The following is a 20,153-nucleotide window of genomic DNA, read 5'->3' as shown; positions in this document are numbered from 1 at the left end:
AAGAAATCAAATCTGGGCCTTGCACAATGGCTTAGTGGCTAAATTCTCACCTTGCAAGCATTGGGATCCCATATGGACGCTGGCTCATGTCTCAGCTGCTCCACTTCCAATCCAGCTTCCTGCTTGTGGCCTGGGAAAGCAACAGAGGATGGTTCAAAGCCTTGGGTCCTCTGCATCCATGTGGGAAACACAGAAGAGACTCCTGGGTTCGGATCAGCTCAACTCTGGCTGTTGTAGTCACTTGGGGAAGTGAACCAGTGGATGAAAGATCTGTCTCTGTGTGTCTCTCCTTCTCTCTGTAAATCTGTCTTTCCAAAAAAAAAATCTTTCCAAAAAATCCATATGGGATGCTGGTGCAGGTGAGGATTAACCTGTTGAGCCACACACCAGCCCGTAAAATTGTCTATTAAAAAATACACACACACACACACACACACACACACACACACACACACACGTATACATCATTTACCGATATTCCATCAACCGGTTCACTCCCCAGATGTTCTCAATAGCCAAAACAGATCAGACCTCCACCAGCAGCCTGGAACTCCATCTGGATCTTTCACATTGGGTGGTAGGAGCCCAGCACACACCTGCAGCCTTCCAGGAGGTGCATACAGGGAAACTGGAATCAGAAACTAAGGAACAGGAACTTGAATCCTGGGGCACACGGATACAGGATGCGGCTATCTCACTGCACCACAGGCCCACATCTAAACATTCACTATCTTTGGGTGGAAATTTGTCCTGACCCGCGGCTTGTTCTGAAAAGGAAAATTTAGGATAGAGGAATTGAATTTGCTTTTTTTTGCTTCTGTACTTTGCTTGCTCTTGCCTTCTGTACTTTGCTCGCTGAAAAGGACAATGAACAGCCGGACATCTCAGGATTTACTTTAGATAGAGCCTGGGAACCATAGAGAGATGAGGGGCGCCTGCAGCTGCATCCGGATTAGGTCATGAGAAAAGTCTTGGGACAGGCATCTCAGGAAGAAGTGCGATAAGGAATTGAGAGTGGCAGTGGAAAGTCCCCAATTGCATGGCCCCCTCCCCGTCTGTGGTTTTAGCCTTTAAAAAGAATGTTGTACAAGGGCTGGTGTGCCTACCCTCCTGCGTGAGGAACTGCGCGCTGGTGATTGAATAAAGCCTCCTGCTTTTGCATTAAGTCTCGCCTCCGTCGGTCACTGAGGGGACTCACTGTCTCAAGGATAGACGGTAAGATCGTCCCATCTGGGGTGCCTGACACTTTCTCTGGCTTTCTTCGCCCTCACAGTGGTCCGCATCAACTTTCCTTCCACGGCTGCCGCTGTTGGCGGAGCCCGCGCGAGGGGGCCTCTGGGAAGTGTAGTTCTGGTGCCCGCCGCCGTCCCGGAGTTGCGGGAGAGACTCCGCGTGCGCAGGCGCATTTCCGGTTCTGCCGGGCCGCCGTAGCCATTGTCCCGGGCCCGGTGCAGCGGAGGCCGCTCTGAGCAGCAAGCACATCAACAGACAGATCAGTGTTGGAGAGAACCGAGCCTGCCTGCAGGCGCGGGAGGAGCCAGCCCGTGATTCTGGGTGGCCTGAGGTTGCGTGATCCAGAGGCGGTGATTACCAATGCGCGGGTCGGAACGGCACTTCCGATGGGTTTGGGGGTGCCCGCCGGGTGTCGCTCACCATCCTGAGGTGGAGCGCAGCGGGAGTTGGGGGGGAATGATTGGGCGTGGCTGCTGAGGTGTCCAGGCGGTTCTGCCGCTCGAGAAGGAGGCGCGGCAGGCCCGCCGCTCCCGGGGCGGAGGCGGGGCCGGCGGGGCGGGACGGGGTGGGGTCGGGCAGCCGCCTCAGCCCGTGAGTGTGCCCGGTCCTGTCTTCCTCAGCTCCTGTCGGGCTAAGGAGTCCGAGCGAGGCAGGCATGGCCCCAAGGCCTCCGACAGCCGCACCTCAGGTGAGCCGCACGTTCCTAACCTCCTGGGATGTCCCATGCAGGTGCCCCCCACCCAGAGGTGTTTTGTGATGGAAGTGGATAGGAGAGTCATTGTTCTCCGCCTGACAACTTGGAACCTCCTAGTCTGGGTGCCCAGATCTGAACTGCCAACGTGTTGGGGATGGGGGGCACCGAAGGGCTAAGCCAGGACGGGGCGGTGTGGTGAGGCGTGCAGGCTGAGGTGTTGGGAAGTTGGGTCGGTGTTGAGTCTTCAGAACCGCGCCAGTGTGAACTCTCAGAGGATGAAGTGCCAGGATAGCTGTGGAGGAGGAGGCGGTGACTGGTGGTGAGTTAGGAAGAGGAGCGCAGGGACCAAGGAGACACCTTAACAGTTAAAGAAGACTGGGAGCAGTTTACCTAGAAAGAAGCTGGAAATGGCCTTTCTTGGGCAAGAAGAACAAAAATCCAAAACCTGCACTGACTGGCTGGCCCCGGGTTTTTCTTGTCTTTTTCTGCTTTTACAAATGTATGATAGACACAATCACAGACACACACACACACACACACACACACACACACACACACCGGGAAATTCCACCTGCACATTACTTCTTGTAAATGACACTGATTTGTGAACCTGTTTATTTTTGTAGCAGTGGGTGCGTTTTCTGGAAGCATTACAACCCTGGGGTTATCCATGGATTTACAGAGTTTATTGGTGAAAATAGAAGAAGACGGGTGGTAAATGTGTGAAGCAGTCAAGATTGGTCCAAATGAAAATACCAAGGAGTAACATCCCTCAAAAGCAGCTGATAATGTGACTGCTTGGCAGTGCTGTTAGATGCTCCTGGGTCTACCAGCATCCCATGTCAGGAATCAAGCTTCCTGGTAATGCACCTGCTGGGAGGCAGCACCGGGCAAGGCCTCGAGTGCCTGAGTCCTGCTGCCATGTGGGAGACCCTAACAGTTTCAGGGTTCTGGTTTCTATCTGGTCCAGCCCAGACCTTTATAGGCATTCGAGGAATGAACCAGCAGATGGCAGATTCTAGCAATACCATAAATACCTAAGTTTTTTAAAAAAAAAAAACTGATAATGTCTTTCAAAAGATGTTTGTTGCTTGGAACACCTGCATCCCTTGTTGGGGTGTCTAGGTTTGAGTCCCATCTCCTCTTCCGATACTGGCTTCCTACTCACACAGACTCCAAAATGGCTCAAATAGTTGAGGTGCTACCACCCTTGAGCAAGATCTGGATTAAGTTCTCAGCTCCTGGTCCTGGCCCTACTTATGTGGATGGCAGTGAACCAGTGTGTAAGAGATCTCTGTCTTCAAAATAAAATACTTCACAGTATATCAGAAATAATAGAATATATGCAGGAGATGACCCGCTGCCGGCACAAGGCAGTTGCTTGGTTTGAGGAATGCAGAGGACTGTCATGTTTGCCTTTACAGAGTGTGTCCTCCAGGGTAGGAAGAATCAGGATGACTTAGCACCTCACCAGGTTGGTGGGGGCTGCCTTGGTAGTGGAGAAAGCTGGTATGTGTTTGCTTGTTTGCTTTTAGATTTATTTTGTTTGAAAGGCAGAGTCAGAGAGAGAGTGATGTTTCTACTAGTTCCCTCCCCAGATGGCTGCAGCAGCCTGGGCTGGGTAAGGCTGAAGCCAGGAGCCAAGAACTTTGTCTCGGTCTTCCTCATGGGTTCAGGGGCCTAAAGGATTGGGCCATTTCCTTTGGCTTCCCTTGGTGCATTAGCAAGAAACTGAAGCAGAAGTGGAGCAGTCAGGACTCAGCAGCATCTGTATGGGATACTGGCGTTGCAGACAGTGGCCTGCCTTCAGACACAGCACTGACCCCAGAATGTGTTTTGAGCAGAGACCGCTTTAAATTTCACTTCTAAGGATGTGTTCCCTAAGCACTCTTAATTCAGTTATATTCTGAAGGAATGAACCTACAGTGGGACTTTTTAGACGGAAATTTCTCTTTGTCAATGGTTCTCCTTCACTAAGCATGGCCCCAGGAGGAAATAATGGTGAGTGACTTGAGTCCTGGGACTGTCTATCTGGACAGTTAACTCCCCGACCCTGCAGAAGTGCAGCACAAGAGAAAATGAGATGGTACCATGTGCTGCTGTACAAGTTCAGAGGCCATTTGAGTTCAGAGAAGGGAGGGGTAGGAAAGTGTTCCTGCACGAAGAAGTTCATTGAATAGGAGCAGAGGTTGAGCAAGTAAAAATGAGGTTGTTAGGGGCAGAACTGAGTGAGGGACTGTGGGTCAGAGGAGGTGGGAAGCAAGCAAGCAGACAAGGGTCCTGATCACAGAACACTTGTCCTGTGAGACATGTGTGCGCTGCGGGAAGTGACTGCTGAGAGCAGGAAGGCATTTGAATTCTTTTTTTGGCCTTACAACTCATTTGTTCTTTCATTTATTTTTTTCCACTGACCAGGCCTGTGGTGTGTCAGGCCCTTGTCTGGGTGGTTGCAATACTTCAGTGAACAGTCTGTAAAGGACTCTCTCCATCCCCAGAGCTTCTTCCATTCTAGAGAGGGCAGATGGAAGAAGACTTCAGTAATTACTAAGTTGTGCAGTGTCCTAGAAGGTGATGGTACCCGCTCAAGAGGGTAAAGAAAAAGGAGGGATAGATTAGGGGGCTTGAATGGGAAGGAGGAAGTAATTTTTTTTAACTCCATAACCCAGACATCTACACCCAAGGAGAGAACTATAAACATATGTATATTTATGTATGTGTTTGTTTATGTATTTGAGAGACAGAGTTACCTAGAGAGAGGGAGAGACAGATCTTCTATCAACTGGTTCACTCCCAAATAGGCATAATGTCTGGGGCTGGAAGAGGCCTAACCCAGCAGCATGAAACTTTCTAGGGGTTTCCCATAGGGATGCTGATTCCTTGGGCCATCTTCCACATCTGCCCAGGCACCTTAGGAGGAAGCTGGATTGGAAGTAGAGCCATCAGGAATCCAGTCAGCATTCAAGAGATGCCTGCATCATAGGCAGTGGCTTAACCCATGGCACAGGCCACAGGGTTGTGTTTTTTTGTTGTTGTTTTGCTGTATTTTTAAATTTGAGAGAGTTCTGATCTTCTGGTGTACTCTTAATTGAACCAGAGAAAGGCTGAACACAGGAGCCGCCGACTCAGTACGGTTTTCCCACGTACATATAGCAGGGACCCAAGCACCAGTCATCCTTGGTATCTTCCAGGACCCGCACTTAACAGGTGCTGGAGCCTCAGCAGGTACTCTTAACAGGGAGCATCTTAAGTGACAGCTTAACCCACTGCACCACAGCACCTGCCACTCTTTTTTTTTGGTGGTAGCCATTCTGGTGGGTGTGAAGAAGTGTCTTCTTATAGTTTTGATTTGTATTTCTCTAATGGTCAGTTTCACATTCTTTCATATGCTTATTAACCATTTGTATATGCATACTTCTTGGAGAAATGTTAGACTTTCTTCAAATTGGATTGTTTGATTTCCTTTTGTTAAGATTTAGGTGTTTTGTACCTGTTATGTATATAAATCTATCAATATTATATACCTTTTAATAGAAAACTACATTTATTAGACTCTTCTTTAGCGCCCCTGTATATGATTTGGTGAATTTCCTTCTTTTCTCTCTATATATCTTTTCCCCTTAAACATTTTTAGTGATAGCATTTTTTAAACTTTGTATCATTTTTATAAGGATTTTTCTCATTAATTTTGAAAAGATTTACTTATATATTTGAAAGTTAGGGCCTGACATGGTGGCCTAGAGGCTGAAGTCCTTGCCTTGAACATGCCGAGATCCTATCTGGACACTGATTCTGATCTCGGTGACCCTGTTTCCCAGCCAGCTCCTGCTTGTGGCCTGGGAAAGCAGTGGAGGACATCCCAAAGCCTTGGGACCCTGCACCTGCGTGGGGAGACCTGAAAGAAGTTCCTGGCTCCTGGTTTCAGATCGGTGCAGTTCCAGCCATTAAGGTCACTTGGGGAAAATAAGTAAATCTTTGAAAAATAAATAAATTTTTGGAAAACAAAAGGAATGTTAGGATTACAGAGAGAGAGACATTTAGCTTGCTCTCCAAATGACTGCTGTGGCCAGAGCTGGGCAGGTCAAAGGCTGGGAGCCAGGAGCTTCTTCCAAGTCTCCCATGTGGGTGGCAGGTTCACTGGTTCACTTCCTAAATGGCCACAGTAGCTGAGCAGAGCCAATCTGAAGCCAGGAGCTTCTTCTGAGTCTCCCATGTAGGTGGAGGACTCAAGGACTTGGACCAAACTCTTGCCTCCTTCTTAGGGCATAAATAGAGACTGAATGGGAAGTGAAGCAGCCTGGACATGGATGGATCAATGCCGATATGGGATGCCAGTGCTTAACAGTGGAGGATTGGCCCATTGAGCCATAGCATCAACCCCCTCTTATGAATTTTTTATATATATGTTTTTTCTTGTTTTTAAAACAAGTTAATCTTTTAGGTTGAATGACAGGGCCTGGCATAGTAGCCTAGTGGCTAAAGTCCTTGCCTTGCACACGCTGGGATCCCTTATGGGCACCAGTTCATATCATAGCTCCACTTCCCATCTTGCTCCCTGCCTGTGGCCTGGGAAAGCAGTCCAAGATAGGCAAGAGCCTTGGGACACTGCACCTACGTGGGAGAACTGGAAGAAGCTCCTGGCTTTGGATCTGCTCAGCCCTAGCTGTTACAACTACTTAGGGAGTGAACCAATGGATGGAAGATCTTTCTGTCTGTCTCTCCTCTCTGTGGATCTGACTTTCCAATCAATCAATCAATCAATCAATAAAACAAGTAGAGTAACTGGGACTCAAACTAGGTACTCTGACAAGGGATGCATCCCAAGACACATCTTTTCCTTCTTTCTTTTCTTTGTTTGTTTCTTTCTTTCTTTCTTATTTTCTTCTTCTTCTGCTTCTCTCTCTCTCTCTTTTTTAAAGAGAGATAATTTCTGATTCACTCTCCAGATGGCTTTAAAGGCCATAGACCATGATTCCAGAACTTCATCTAGATTTTTCATGTGTGTGGCAGAAACCAAAGTATGTAGGCCATCCTTTGTTGCTTTCCCAAGTATATTAGCAGGGAGTTGGATTGGGAATGAAAAAACTGGCACTTGAACTTGTATGTGGGATGCCACCATTGCAGGCACCACCATTGACTCAGCTCTGGCTGTTGCAACACTTTGGGAAGTGAACCAGCAGATGGAAGATCTTTCTCTGTTTCTTCCTCTCTCTGTAAATCTACCTTTCCAATGGGGCGGGGGAGGAAACTTGTGACTTACTGGATTAATTGCCATTTCTTAATTTTAATGACTTATTTTGTTTTGCATAAATACATCTTTTTTTAACCAAGTTCTCATTGAACATTAGTTTCTAATTTTTTTTTATTTTGTAAAAAAATGTTTAAAGACTTATTTATTTTTATTGGAAATTCAGATCTGCAGAGAAGAGTGACAGAGAGAAAGGTCTTCCATCCACTGGTTCACTCTCCCAAATGACCACAACAGCCAGAGGTGAGCCGATCCAAAGTCAGGAGCCAGGAGCTTCTTCCAGGTCTCCCATGTGGGTGCAGGGTCCCAAGGCTTTGGGCTGTTCTCGACTGCTTTCCCAGGCCACAAGCAGGAACTGGAAGGGAAGTGGAACAGCCGGAATAAAGACCAGTGCACGTATGGGATCCTGGCACATGCAAGGCAAGGACTTTAGCCTCTAGGTTACCATGCTGGGCCCAAGATTTAGTTTTATGTGCACATCAGAGTTACTAAGAGAAGGAAAGTCAGAGAGAGCTTTGATCTGTGGTTTACTCCCCAAATGACTACAAGATCTGGAGCTAGACCAGGCTGAAGCTTGGGGCCAGGAGCTTCACCCAGTCTCCCACTTGAATGTAGAGACCCAAGGATTAGGGCCATTTGCTGCTGCTTTCCCAGGTACATTAGCAAGGAATTGGACTGGAAGTGGGGCAGCTGGGGCTTGAACTGGTGGTCATAAAGGATGCCAGTGTGACAGATGACAGCTTTACCCACTATTCCACAACACCATGCCCCAAATGGAATAAAGTCCCACCTAATTATGGCAGATTATTTTCAGAATGCTTGTGCAATTGAAAAGACTTTTTAATTTTTTTTTAAAGATTTATTTATTTTTATTGGAAAGGCAGATATACAGAGAGGAGGAGAGACAGAGAGAAATATCCTCTGTCCTCTAGTTCACACTCTAAGTGGCCGCAATGGCTGGAGCTGAGCTAATCCAAAGCCAGGAGCCAGGAGCTTCCTCCAGGTTTCCCATGTAGGTGCAGGGTCCCAAGGCTTTGGGCCGTCCCCGACTGCTTTCCCAGGCCACAAGCAGGGAGCTGGTTCGGAAGTAGGGTTCCTGGGATTAGAACCGGTGCCCATATGGGATTCTAGCGAGTTCAAGGCGAGGACCTTAACCAATATGCTATTGCACTGGGCCCTAATTTTCTTTCTTTCTTTCTTTTTTTTCTTTCTTTTTTTTTTTTTTTTTTCTTTTTTAGCAGAGAGCCACACAGGGAAAAAGCCCATCTACTTACTCATTCCCAAATACACAGAAGGGAGGTGTGCCAAAGCAGGGAACCAACTCCCTGAGCCATCACCGCTGCCTCCCAGGGTCTGCTGGAGTCAGGAACTAGAGTTGAGGATTGAACCCAGGTACTCCAATCTGGGACACTGAAATCCTCACAAGTGTTGTTTGGATGAAGTAACCCTCTTAGGGGTTTAACTTATAGAAACATCTAAATTGTTGTTCTCTGTGTTGAAACACATCCATTTATAGAGTGGATGATTCAGAAATAATTTTCTCTGTGTACACCTCAATCATTTTAAGGTTTTTACTGTCAACATTCGCAATTTGGAACACATGCATGTCGTTAAGATTTTCCAATTTCCTAACGTACTGTTGTATGCTGTTTCACTGTGTTTTTGTCATCGCCGTCGTTGTTGTTGTTCCTCTTTAAATTGCTTTTTGAAAATTCTCTTTAACTAGATAGGCCGGCGATTTTTCTGTGTGACTGGTGTTGAAGAAGAACCAGCTTTTTGGCTGGGCATTGGTAGCATCATTTTTCTACTTACCCACATAAAGCAGCATTTTCTTATCCTTGAGGCAAGTCCTCTCTCAGCCCCCCACGCCCTGCCAAGATGGGTCAGGTTTGCTCTACTGCTTCACTCAGCAGACATCTCTTGAGCACCTGTGACCACTGAGTGATTCTTAACTACGGCCACCCTGCAGGTGGCACCTACAACCTGTGGGGTGATGATGATTTCAGCCACGAGGCAATGGGGGAAGGACACACACTGATTATAAGCTCCATGGCTGGCCTGTGTTCAATAAATCTCCGCTACTGGGGGCAGGCATTTAACACTGCAGTGAAAATGCTACTTGAAATGCCCAGCTCTCAGAGTACATGGATTCGATCCTGTCTCTGGTCCCAATTCCACCTTGCTGCTAATGTGCACTGTGGCTCCAGACAGGGTGAAGGCAGTAGGTGAGACTCAAGTACTTGGATCCCTGGCAACCATATGAGAAACCTGGACTGAGCCCTTAGCTCACTGCTCTAGGCATTTGGAGAGGGAGCCAGTAGACAGAAGATCTTTTGTTCCCTCCTTCCTTCCTACCCTCCCCACCCCCACTTTGCTTCTCAAATAAAAAATAATAAAATTTTAAAAAGAAATATTCACTGTTGTTTTTTCATTGTGCACTACCTGACGAGCTTTTAAAAGACTCTTGGCCAGAGCTTTCTGCATGTGGACAATTGAGAACATTTGCCAGGGTGATTCTGGACAGTCTAAGCTTGCTTGTTGTGGACCAATGGCTACAGTTCTGAAATGGAGATGTGGACTGAATGCTGAGGGAGGGTGGGGATCTGGAAAAGCTTCGGGACTGCAAGGACCATTATACCTATGCTGGAATGACAAGTAGAGATTTTTTTTTTTTCCTGTAGAGCTGAGGGAAGAAATTGCATCATGGTGCTAGAGTTTAACTGCAACCGGTTATGTCACTGTTTGCAATGCTGGCATTCCATATCCGAGTGCTTTCTCGGATTCTAATTCACTGAGCTTCTGATCCATCTCCCTGTTAGTGGGACTGGGAGAGCAGAAGAGGATGGCCCAAGTACTTGAGCCCCCACTACCCAGGTAGGAAACCCAGGTGGAGTTCTCTGTTCTGGCTTTGGCCCAGATGCAGCCATAACAGCCATTTGGGGAGTGAACCAGTGGTTAGAAGATGTCTTTCTGTCTGTACTTTCTGTTACTCAACCTTTCAAATAAATAAGTCAGAATAGGACAGGTGAAGGTAAGGAGATTGGATGATGGTACCAGGTAAAAGAGTCCATGTGACAGAGACATGGTATGTGTGGCAGGTAACAAAGTTTGAGAAAAAGATGACTCAGTAGCATGGGGAAAATGGCCATAAGTGGAGATCTAGAACATGCTAGCTGAAAGAAGTATAAACACACATAATTTTAAATTTTCTTGTAGCCAGAAACTTAGTGTAATATTATTTAACCTATGATATCTAGAATAATATTTTGACATGTAATCACTTCTTAAATTGCTAATGAAGTGTTTTATATTCTTTCTTTTTTTTTTTTTGGTGCTGATTCTCCAAAATTGGTTGTATTTTATACTTTGTTACAAAGCTTGATCTAGTCAATAAATAGCAAAATTGGTGTGGCTAAAGCCTAGTGAGTAACGAGGGAGTTTGAATTTTATTCTTGGTTTTTGTTAAAGATATATCATTCCTTTATTTGAAAAGCAGAGTGAGAGAAAGACAAGGAGAGACATATATATCTGTTCGTAGCTACACTCCCCAAGTAACCACAAAAACCAGCATGGGCTCCGGCTGAAGCCAGGAGCCAGGCACTCCACCCCAGCCTCCTGCTTCGGGTGGCAGAGGGCCCACATACTTGATGCCTCTTCTATTGCCTTCCCAGGTCTAGTAAAGAGCTGTATCAGAAGCAGAGCAGAATTAGCATTCCAGAATGGGATACCAACATCACAACCAAGGCTTAACCAACCATGCCACAACACCAGCTCCTGAATTTTATTCTTAGTCTAGTAGGGTATTCTGGAGTTTAGGGAGAGGATCCCTCATAATACAGTTTACTATGGAACACTGTGAAACAATTCAAACAAATAAGGTGAAGTCATGTATGTTTCTTAGTTTCTCCATAGTTAAATGTAGAAAAAAATTGTTGAACAATATGAGCAGTATTTCATAAAACAAAGTGTATATGTGTATAAAACATAGACAAGGGACTTCAAGTATATACATTAAACCATCAAGAGTCATTTTTTTTTTCTGGGGAGTAGAGTGAGGTTATGAGGGTGAAGGTGAGCTCTCTCTTTATATTCCACACTATTTCATATAAAGGCTGTGGAAGGGCAGCAAGAATTTGTGATTGAATGAAAAGGCTTGGCTTTGGAGAGCATCAGGAAGCTGTCTCATTGAGGATGCAGGTTTGTGGGAGTCACTGTCCCCATGGCTTTCTTACCGGCCTCACCCAATCCTTTACAACATTAGGTAAACAGCTAGTACATATAAACCATACATGGCCCCCTCAGGACAGCAGAACATGCAGTCACCACGCTGGTACATCCCACAGGAATCAGTGACATTCAAAGACGTGGCTGTGGATTTCACTCAGGAGGAATGGCACCACGTGGATCCTGCTCAGCGGACCTTGTACAGGGATGTGATGCTGGAGAACTACAGCCACCTGGTGGCACTTGGTAAGGACCATCTTTCAGAGTCCTGCCAGTTGGTGGGAACCCCCTGCCTCAACTGCTGAAGTGTGTGCAATTTCTTGGGCAACTGTGTGAATTCAGAAGCAGAATTCAACCATCTGTTTGGGATCTAGCTTTATGGGTATTGAGCCTGCCCTCTGGTAAAAATACCTTTATTTTACAAAAAACTGGAAATCGAGAGTTGATTGCATGATCCCTCAAGCTGCATGTTTTTCTTTGGAGTTCCTGCAGATTAAGGACTAACCCCCTTCCTTGTAAGAGGACCCTTTTGTGTCCGTGCACGTGCAATCAAATCTTGTGTGTTCGCCCATGGGCAGGATATCAAGTCTCCAAGCCAGAGGTGATCTTCAAGTTGGAGCAAGGAGAAGAGCCTTGGACTTCAGAGGGAGAACTCCGAAGACCCTTTTGTCCAGGTGGGTGAGTGTCAGGCCAGTGGGAATCAGTGCAGGGCATGGCGTAGCTGGCCTGAGAGCTTGTGGATTTGCACAGGAGCTGAAGTTATGCTCTTGGTGACATCCCCGCGTACATCTCTGTGCCTCAGTAGGGGACCCTTGGCATCAGTAGATCTTAGAGAAAAGGGTTCTTCTTGGTTTTTTTTTTTTTTTCTTTTCTGGAAGTAGCCTTTCACTTTGCACTCAGAATATAATCTCTGCCTTGTCCTGTAACTCTCCTTGCTGGATTATTTTCTCCTCAGGTGTCTTTAGACACCCTTCATTATTTAGTTATTTAAAGACCCCCATTCCTCCTTGCTTAGGCAGGGGCTGAACTCCTGTGTCTCCTCCTACACTGTATTTCTTGCACTGCCTAGTACCCTTGGCTTTTAGCAAATGCATGCAGCCTTGAGTCTTCCTCCCTTTGTCACTGGCCTTGAGACTCTTTCCCCAACTATACTCCTGAAACTTCAGCACCATCTTCCTTACAGCCCATGTTTATGCTAGTATTTTTTTTTTCAATTAAACAAAATTTTTCTCTGGGCCTGGCACATTAGCCTAGCGCTAAAGTCCTTACCTTGCAACTGCCAGGATACCATATGGGCACTGGTTTGTATCCTGGCTATTCCACTTCTCATCTAGCTCCCTGCGTGTGGCATGGGAAAGCAGTAGAGGAAAGCCTTGGGACCCTGCACCTGTGTGGGAGACCTGGAAGAAGCTCCTGCTTCCTGGCTTTTAATCAGCTCAACTCCAACCGTTGCACCCACTTGTGGAGTGAGCCAGCAGACAGTAGATCTTTTTCTCTGTCTCTCCTTTTCTCTGTAACTCTGACTTTCCAATAATAAATAAATAAATCTTAAATTTTTTTTTCATATTATATGAAAGGCAGAGTCAGACAGAACAGAGATCTTTCGTCTACTGGTTCAGTCCTCAAGTGCTCACAAAAGCCAGGCCACCGAGCTCCACCCCAGGAGAGTGGAAATTCAATCCAGTTTTCCCGCTAAGTGATTGGGAGCCCAGGACCTGCCCCATCACCTGCTGTCTCTTGGGGTGTGCATCAGCAAGCATCTGAACTCAGGAGTGGAGCTAACACTCAGACTCCGCTGTGGGAGGAGACACAATGTCCTGTGCCATTAAAAATATATATATATATATATATATATATATATATATATATATATATATATATATAAAAAACGGAAGAGTTACAGAGAAAGAGAAAGAAATCTTCCATTCACTCCCCAGCTGGTTGCAATGGCTGGGACTGGGCCAGACTGAAGCCGGAAGCCAAGAACTTCTTTCCAGTTTACCCCTGTGAGTGCAAGGTCCCAAGACTTTGGGCCATCCCCCACTACTTTCCCAGGTCATAAGCAGGGAGCTGCATCAGAAGTGGAATAAAAAACAAACAAAAAAGTAGAATAGCCAGGACATGAGCCAGTGACCATATGGGATGCCAGCATTAGGAGGATTAGCCTATTGAGCTACCACATTGGCCTTGTCCCTGTTTTGAATGTAACATCTTAAGTTTCAGTGTTAGCTCAGCTAGTAACTGCTGTTTCCGGTAGCCACCAGAGCCGCAGGCACAAGGTGGTCAACAAGGAATTCCTCAGCAGGCATCTCCTTGCCAGAGATTGGATTGCGGACAGGCCTTCAATGACAGGACTGCAGTGTGACAGTTTAGGAACCATTTGAGTACTTCTAAGCACTAGGTATGCCACATGCATAAAGGACACACATGGAGGCCAGGGAATGAATACAGACAAAGTGTCTGGTAGGGAGGCCCACAGGCCAGTGCTTCACTGGGGCTAAGCATTATCTGAGTAGGTTTTCTGCAGGGCGTATTAATGGGGGAGTTTAAAGCACTAGTTCCAGGCAGTCCCGCTGCAACTGAGAAATGGTCACTTTATGAGCAAATGTCACAATGATCAGTTAAATAAAGACTGTGGGGAAGCAGGCAGTCCAGCCTAGAAGATTAGGGAGAATCCCTCTGAAGTTTTTGTCTGTGGCTATTTGAGGAGTTTGTTACATTGGAAACTATGTCATGAGTGATTGAACTATGTCATGAGTGTATTAGACATGAGAAGTTATGCTTATGGTTAAATGTGGGTGTCAAGCCACATCCAGTTAGAAACTCTTGCTGCAATTCCTAGCAAGCACCTTGAGCTACCTTACTTATCACCCATTACCTCCTGGTCCTGTTAGAAACCACTGCATTTCTAACCCCTAAGGTCAGACGCTATAATCAACTTAGTCTTTTTTTTTTTTTCATCCAGGTTCTCTTCCTCCTCTAAGAGGTGTATTATTATTTTCTCACCTTTTAAATTCTACATCCTAGACCAGACCCCAGATTTATATTACTGTAATTCCCAGCTAGAAACACTCACTCTTTTTATAATACATTTTGGATTTTTAAATTATAGCTTTATTATGTGGTGATTCTAAGATTTTGGTGTTGAAAGTGTACAGATCTGCAGTTTTTTCTTTATTTGCAGAGCTGTGCCAGCACCAACACTGGCTAATTGAAGAATGTTTTCATCTCTGCCCAAGAAAGGGGGCCCGAGTAATCACCACCCTTGCCCTATGTCTCTCAGCCTCTGCCAACCACCAGTATACCTCTGTCACTACATAGATGCTTGTTCAGGACACTACATGCAAAAAGAAATCATAGAATGTGGCTGGCTTCTTCCACTGCATGTTTTTCAAGATTCATTCCTGTTGTAGCATGTGTTAGTACCTCATTCCTTTACATTGTAGAGTGATATTCAATTGCATAAAATCTTGACTAACCATATTAGATGTTAATGCTTTAACTTTAAAAGTCTCCTACCTCTGGCAAAGCTTTTCTGTTACTCCTTGAAGCTCACTGTAGAAAACAGAAACTCCCTTGATTGAAAGGTTTCCTCTCACGCCTTCCAGTATTATCTTTCTGTTCCTGCTAAAACAAGTTCCCCTTAGGCTGGACTTCTTTTCACATTCTCTATAAGTGGCATATACTTTCCCTTATTAGGTAATACAAATATGTTCTGCCCATCTAAAGCATCCATTTGTTGAGGTCAAGGTCAATTAACCTATAAAAACTAATATAAAAACCTATTTCTTCCTTCCTTAACTTTATATAACACTTATATAATCTCTGCTATACAAATTCAGATTTAATAATGTACTATTGGTCCCAGAGTGATAGCCTACTGGCTAAATCCTCACCTTGCAGGCACCAGGATCCAATAGGGGTGCCAATTTGTGGCCTGGCTGCTCCACTTTCCATTCAGCTCTCTGTTAGTGGCCTGGGAAAGTAATAGAGGATGGCCCAAAGCCTTGGGGCCCTGCACCATGTAGAAGACGCAGAAGGGGCTCCTGGCTCCTGGCTTCAGATTGGCTTGGCTGTAGCCATTATGGTTGCTTAGGGAGTAAACCTGCAGATGGAAGATCTTTCTCTTTTTCTCTCCTTCTCTCTGTAAATCTGCCTTTCCAATAAGAATAAACACATCTTGGGGGGGGGGAAAGAAGGGTAATATCTTTTGAAAAGAATAATAATATACTGTCCAATGATATTTCACTTTTTAAGCAAAATGTTGGAATTTAGTGTTAGATTTCAAGCTCCTAGAAGAAGAGTCTATTATTATCTTCCTAATGGTCTATGTCTGTTATAGAGTGTATAAAAGCTTGTCAGAAATTACTTGATTGGTTGTTAGGAAATCTGGCTAGAGAGAATTTCCTTCATCGAAAACATTTCTAGAATGTCTTCCTTGGAAGGGTTCTGAAAAAAAAAATATAACGCGTTCTCTGCCTTCAGTTTAGAGTTGATTCTTGTTGTAAGGTAAGGAAATTGGGGGTTGGGCCTCTTAATTGTTTTCTTTTTCTTTCCTGACATGTTATTTTGAAAAATTTCAAATATAGAGAATAAAAAAAAAAACTTCTACAGTGAATACCACATACCTACCAATAAGATGATCATATTTATTGTTCACATTTTGTTATATTTGCCTTATTATCTCTTTATCCATTTGTAGTCTTTCTTATTATTTTTTTTTATTTATTCATTTGAAAAAGAGACTGTTCCTATCCATTGGTTCATTTCCCAAGTGTTCCCAGGAGTGAGGCTTGCCAGGGGCCTGGCCAGTGGAAGCTGGGAATGAAGTCCAGGTCTCCCATGTGGGTAGCAGGAACCTGGCTACTTGAGCCAATCCCTGCTTCCTGCTAGGGTGTGCAGGCCTAAAATAAGGGACACAGGCATCCTAGGCAGCAGTTCAGAGTGCCTGGGGTCAAGTCTGGACTCCATTTCTGATTCCAGCTCCTGCTAATTGCACACCTTGGGAGACAGCAGACGATACCACAAGTACTTGAGCCATTGCCACTCTTATGGAAGACCTTGACTGAGTGCTGGGCTCCTGGCTTTGTCCTAGGTCAACCCTGGCTATTGCAAACATTGGGGAATGAACCCCTTTCAAATAAATACAAATAAAAGAGAAGTTATGGAATGGAGATATTGGAAAGTTGGTTTTTGTGGTGAGTTATAGAATGGATCAGAGACACACAAAGCAGATAAAATCTTACGCGATAGTCTATGATGCTATTCCATTTGCCTGCCTGATGTCCATATGCTCACTTATGCCTTTGCACCCCAGGGAAGATTTTCTTTATTCTATAGGCTTTCCGCACACTCTGGGTTGGCAGTCTTCATCATTAATTCTTTTTACTTTCCTTTCCCTTATTTTAGCTCTCTCCCTACACCACAGGTCTAATTTTAGAACAGTCATGGGTAATTTGTATCTTTTTGATATCCTCTATCCTTCTGTAGAAGTTTATGTCAACAGGAAGGAACAGGGGTCCTTTTCACCTTGGATTTTTTTCAGACTGGAAGACCAGGAGTGAAGCCAAGTCAACACGTCTTCATCGGGGCAGAGCTGAAACACCCCATAGCACAGATGGTCCCTCCACTGCCACCTTAGAAGTCACCTGTGATGTTAGTAGCCAGTTAGAAAGGCACCAGGAAAACTGGAAGAGACATCTGGGGCCGGAGGCAGCCAACCAAAAGAAAAGTTTTGAGCAAAATAAATTTACCGAAGATTCTAGGTTGAATTCAGACCTGCTTACACAACTGAACGTTCCTTCAAAAATACGACCTAGTGAATGTGAAACCTTTGGAAACAATTTGGGACACGGCTCAGACTTAGTTAATCAAAACGATGTCCTTGCAAAGAAAAAACCCTTTAAATGTGACAAATGTAGGAAAGCCTTTATTCATCGATCATCACTTACTAAACATGAAAAAACACACAAAGGAGAGGGTGCGTACCCCATTGGCACAGATCAGGGAGTTTATTCTGGGAAGAAACATCATGAGTGTACTGACTGTGGGAAGACCTTCCTCTGGAAAACACAGCTTACTGAGCATCAGAGAATTCACACTGGGGAGAAGCCCTTTGAATGCAACGTGTGTGGAAAAGCCTTCAGACACAGCTCTTCCCGGGCGCAGCATGAGAATGCTCACACTGGAGAGAAACACTATAAGTGCAGTCTCTGCGGGAAAGCCTTCCAGCGCAGTTCCTCCCTCGTTCAGCACCAGAGAATCCACACCAGAGAGAAGCCCTATCGATGTAATCTGTGTGGGAGGTCCTTCAGGCACGGCACTTCACTCACTCAACACGGGGTCACGCACAGTGGGGAGAGACCCTTCCAGTGCAAGGAATGCGGGAAAGCCTTCAGCCGGTTTTCTTCGCTCGTTCAACATGAGAGGACTCACACGGGAGAGAAGCCTTTTGAATGTAGCATATGTGGGAGGGCTTTTGGTCAGAGCCCATCCCTTTATAAACATATGAGGATCCATAGGAGAGGCAAGCCTTACCAAAGCAATAACTACAGCGTAGATTTCAAGCACAACTCAACTCTCACTCAGGATGAAAGTGCCCTGACTGAGGTGAAATCCTACCATTGCAGTGACTGTGGGGAAGACTTCAGTTACATCACAGATCTCGCTGACCATCAGCAGATCCATACCAGAGAGAGCCCCTATGACTGCGAGCAGGCCCTGAGCCAACAAACCGTTTCTCCTTCTGGAGAGAAGCCCTATCAGTGTAACGTGTGTGGGAAAGCTTTCAAACGGAGTACAAGTTTCATAGAGCATCACAGGATTCACACTGGAGAAAAACCATACGAATGTAATGAGTGTGGAGAAGCCTTCAGTCGACGCTCATCACTCACTCAGCACGAGAGAACCCATACCGGGGAGAAGCCCTATGAATGTATTGACTGTGGGAAGGCCTTCAGTCAGAATTCATCCCTGATTCAGCATGAGAAAACTCACACTGGAGAGAAACCCTATGAGTGCAATGAGTGTGGGCGTGCCTTCCGAAAGAAAACTAACCTGCGTGATCATCAGAGGATTCACACTGGAGAAAAACCCTATGCTTGTAAGGAATGCGGGAAAAACTTCAGTCGAAGCTCCGCTCTCACTAAACACCAGAGAATCCATGCTCGAAATAAACCCTAGGAACCCTGAAATTAAGGAATGTATAGAAAGCTTTAGTTAACATGCTGTTCTAATTCAGGACTGGAGCATTCTTACAGAGTTTGTGAATGAAATGACTTATATGTGTGTGTGTATGTGTGTTGTATGTGAGAAAACTGTGCCACTAGACAGAATGTCTCTAATAAAAGCTACATTCTCATATTTGATTACAGACATCTGTTTAAAAAAAAACAGTTGGAAGTGATATGCCCATAAACTGGATTTTATAAAGCTTTTGAATATATGTCTGGAGGAGATCACGAAATTTCAACCACTTGATGCGTAAACCCTTTGTTTACAGTCTTTAAAAATAAATAAAGCTCCTCTAGTAATGACCAAAAATCATTTTAAAAATTGTTTGACAACTGCAACTCTTAAAGTAAATTCACTGTGGAAGCCGATTCTGCCTATGGGAATTTGCCAAAGAGTTAGCTTAAATAATGTAATAGAGTAAAAACCAAAGATCTGAAGTGGTTTGCACAGTAGGCTACTGCCCATAACAGCAGGTCTCCTGAAAAGGTATTTTGAAATTTAGAGAACTTTAAATTTTGAAATGAGTCAGATACCCAAACATTTAATGAGCACCCCCCATGAGTTGGACACAGAAGAATTCCTAAAATCATAGAAACCGAAGTTATGTAAATTTGTCACCAGCTTATTTAAAGCAATTTGTTGGACATGTATAAACCAAAATGTCAACAGTAACTGTAGAGAATTGAACTTCTGGTGACTATTTTCCTTTTTCCCAGTTAGCAGTTTACTTGGAGCTAACGTGTCCATTTCATAAAACTATCAAGTCCTCTTGTACTTTTCTAGACACTCCATGAAAATGCACTGCCCCAACCTTTGTATATCAGATCGGTAAGTAAACAACACAAAACTAAGTGGAGAATTGTCCCCCAAATTAATTTTGTTACACAGAAGTAAAAACCCATTTACTCTTGCCATAGATTGTCTGACTCAGTTTAGAGAAACCACATTATTGATTCATTTTTGTGTGCAAATATTTTACCATAAAAACACCGGTTTCTTGGGCCCAGGGCTGTGGCACATTGGGTAAGCTGCCCATGTGGGCAAACATCCTATATGAATGTTGGTTCCAGTCCTAGCTATTCCATTTCCCTATAACAGTTCCCTGCTAATGTGCCTGGGAAAACAGTGGGGGATGGCTCAAGTGCTTGAACCTCTGTACCCACATGAAAGACCTGGTTGAATCTTTGGGCTCCTGGATTATCCTGACCCAATCCTGGCCATTGTTGCCATCTGGGGATTGAACCAGAGGATGGAAAACTGCCTCTTTCTCTGTTAATTTTGCCTTTCAAATAAATAAATAAATCTTTTTTAAAAAATAGCAGCTTGTTTGATTTCTTTGATGCTTTTCCACCAGGAAAACATAAAAATTATTTTAATTGGAAGTCAGAATTAGAGGTGGGGAGAGGTATCCATATTCTGGTTCACTCCCCAATGGCCACAACATCCAAAGCTGGGCCAAGATCAAGACAGGAGCCTAGAACTTTATCCAGTTTTCCTGTGAGGGGAACAGAATTCCAAACATTT

The 20,153-nt window shown here is 44.9% G+C and overlaps 1 protein-coding gene across 2 annotated transcripts; it reads left to right on the top strand.

The window, feature by feature from the left end:
• Window positions 1-1,121: 1,121 nt before the first annotated feature.
• Window positions 1,122-19,283, top strand: ZFP90 (ZFP90 zinc finger protein). Of its 2 annotated transcripts, none has more exons than XM_040982479.1 (5): window positions 1,122-1,564; window positions 1,854-1,921; window positions 11,516-11,642; window positions 11,975-12,070; window positions 16,942-19,283. In XM_040982479.1, the coding sequence occupies exons 2-5, from the start codon at window positions 1,889-1,891 to the stop codon at window positions 18,576-18,578; spliced, it is 1,893 nt and encodes a 630-aa protein (XP_040838413.1). In that variant the 5' UTR covers window positions 1,122-1,564; window positions 1,854-1,888; the 3' UTR covers window positions 18,579-19,283. The 2 variants fall into 2 exon arrangements, with proteins under 2 accessions (XP_040838413.1, XP_040838414.1); XM_040982480.1 differs by lacking the exon at window positions 16,942-19,283 and adding an exon at window positions 14,581-14,911.
• The last annotated feature ends 870 nt before the right edge of the window (window positions 19,284-20,153 follow it).

Source organism: Ochotona curzoniae, unplaced genomic scaffold (assembly GCF_017591425.1).
Source record: "Ochotona curzoniae isolate NIBS_2020 unplaced genomic scaffold, NIBS_Ocur_1.0 contig_3622, whole genome shotgun sequence".
Taxonomy (NCBI): domain Eukaryota; kingdom Metazoa; phylum Chordata; class Mammalia; order Lagomorpha; family Ochotonidae; genus Ochotona; species Ochotona curzoniae.
This window is presented reverse-complemented; position numbering and strand designations above follow the sequence as displayed.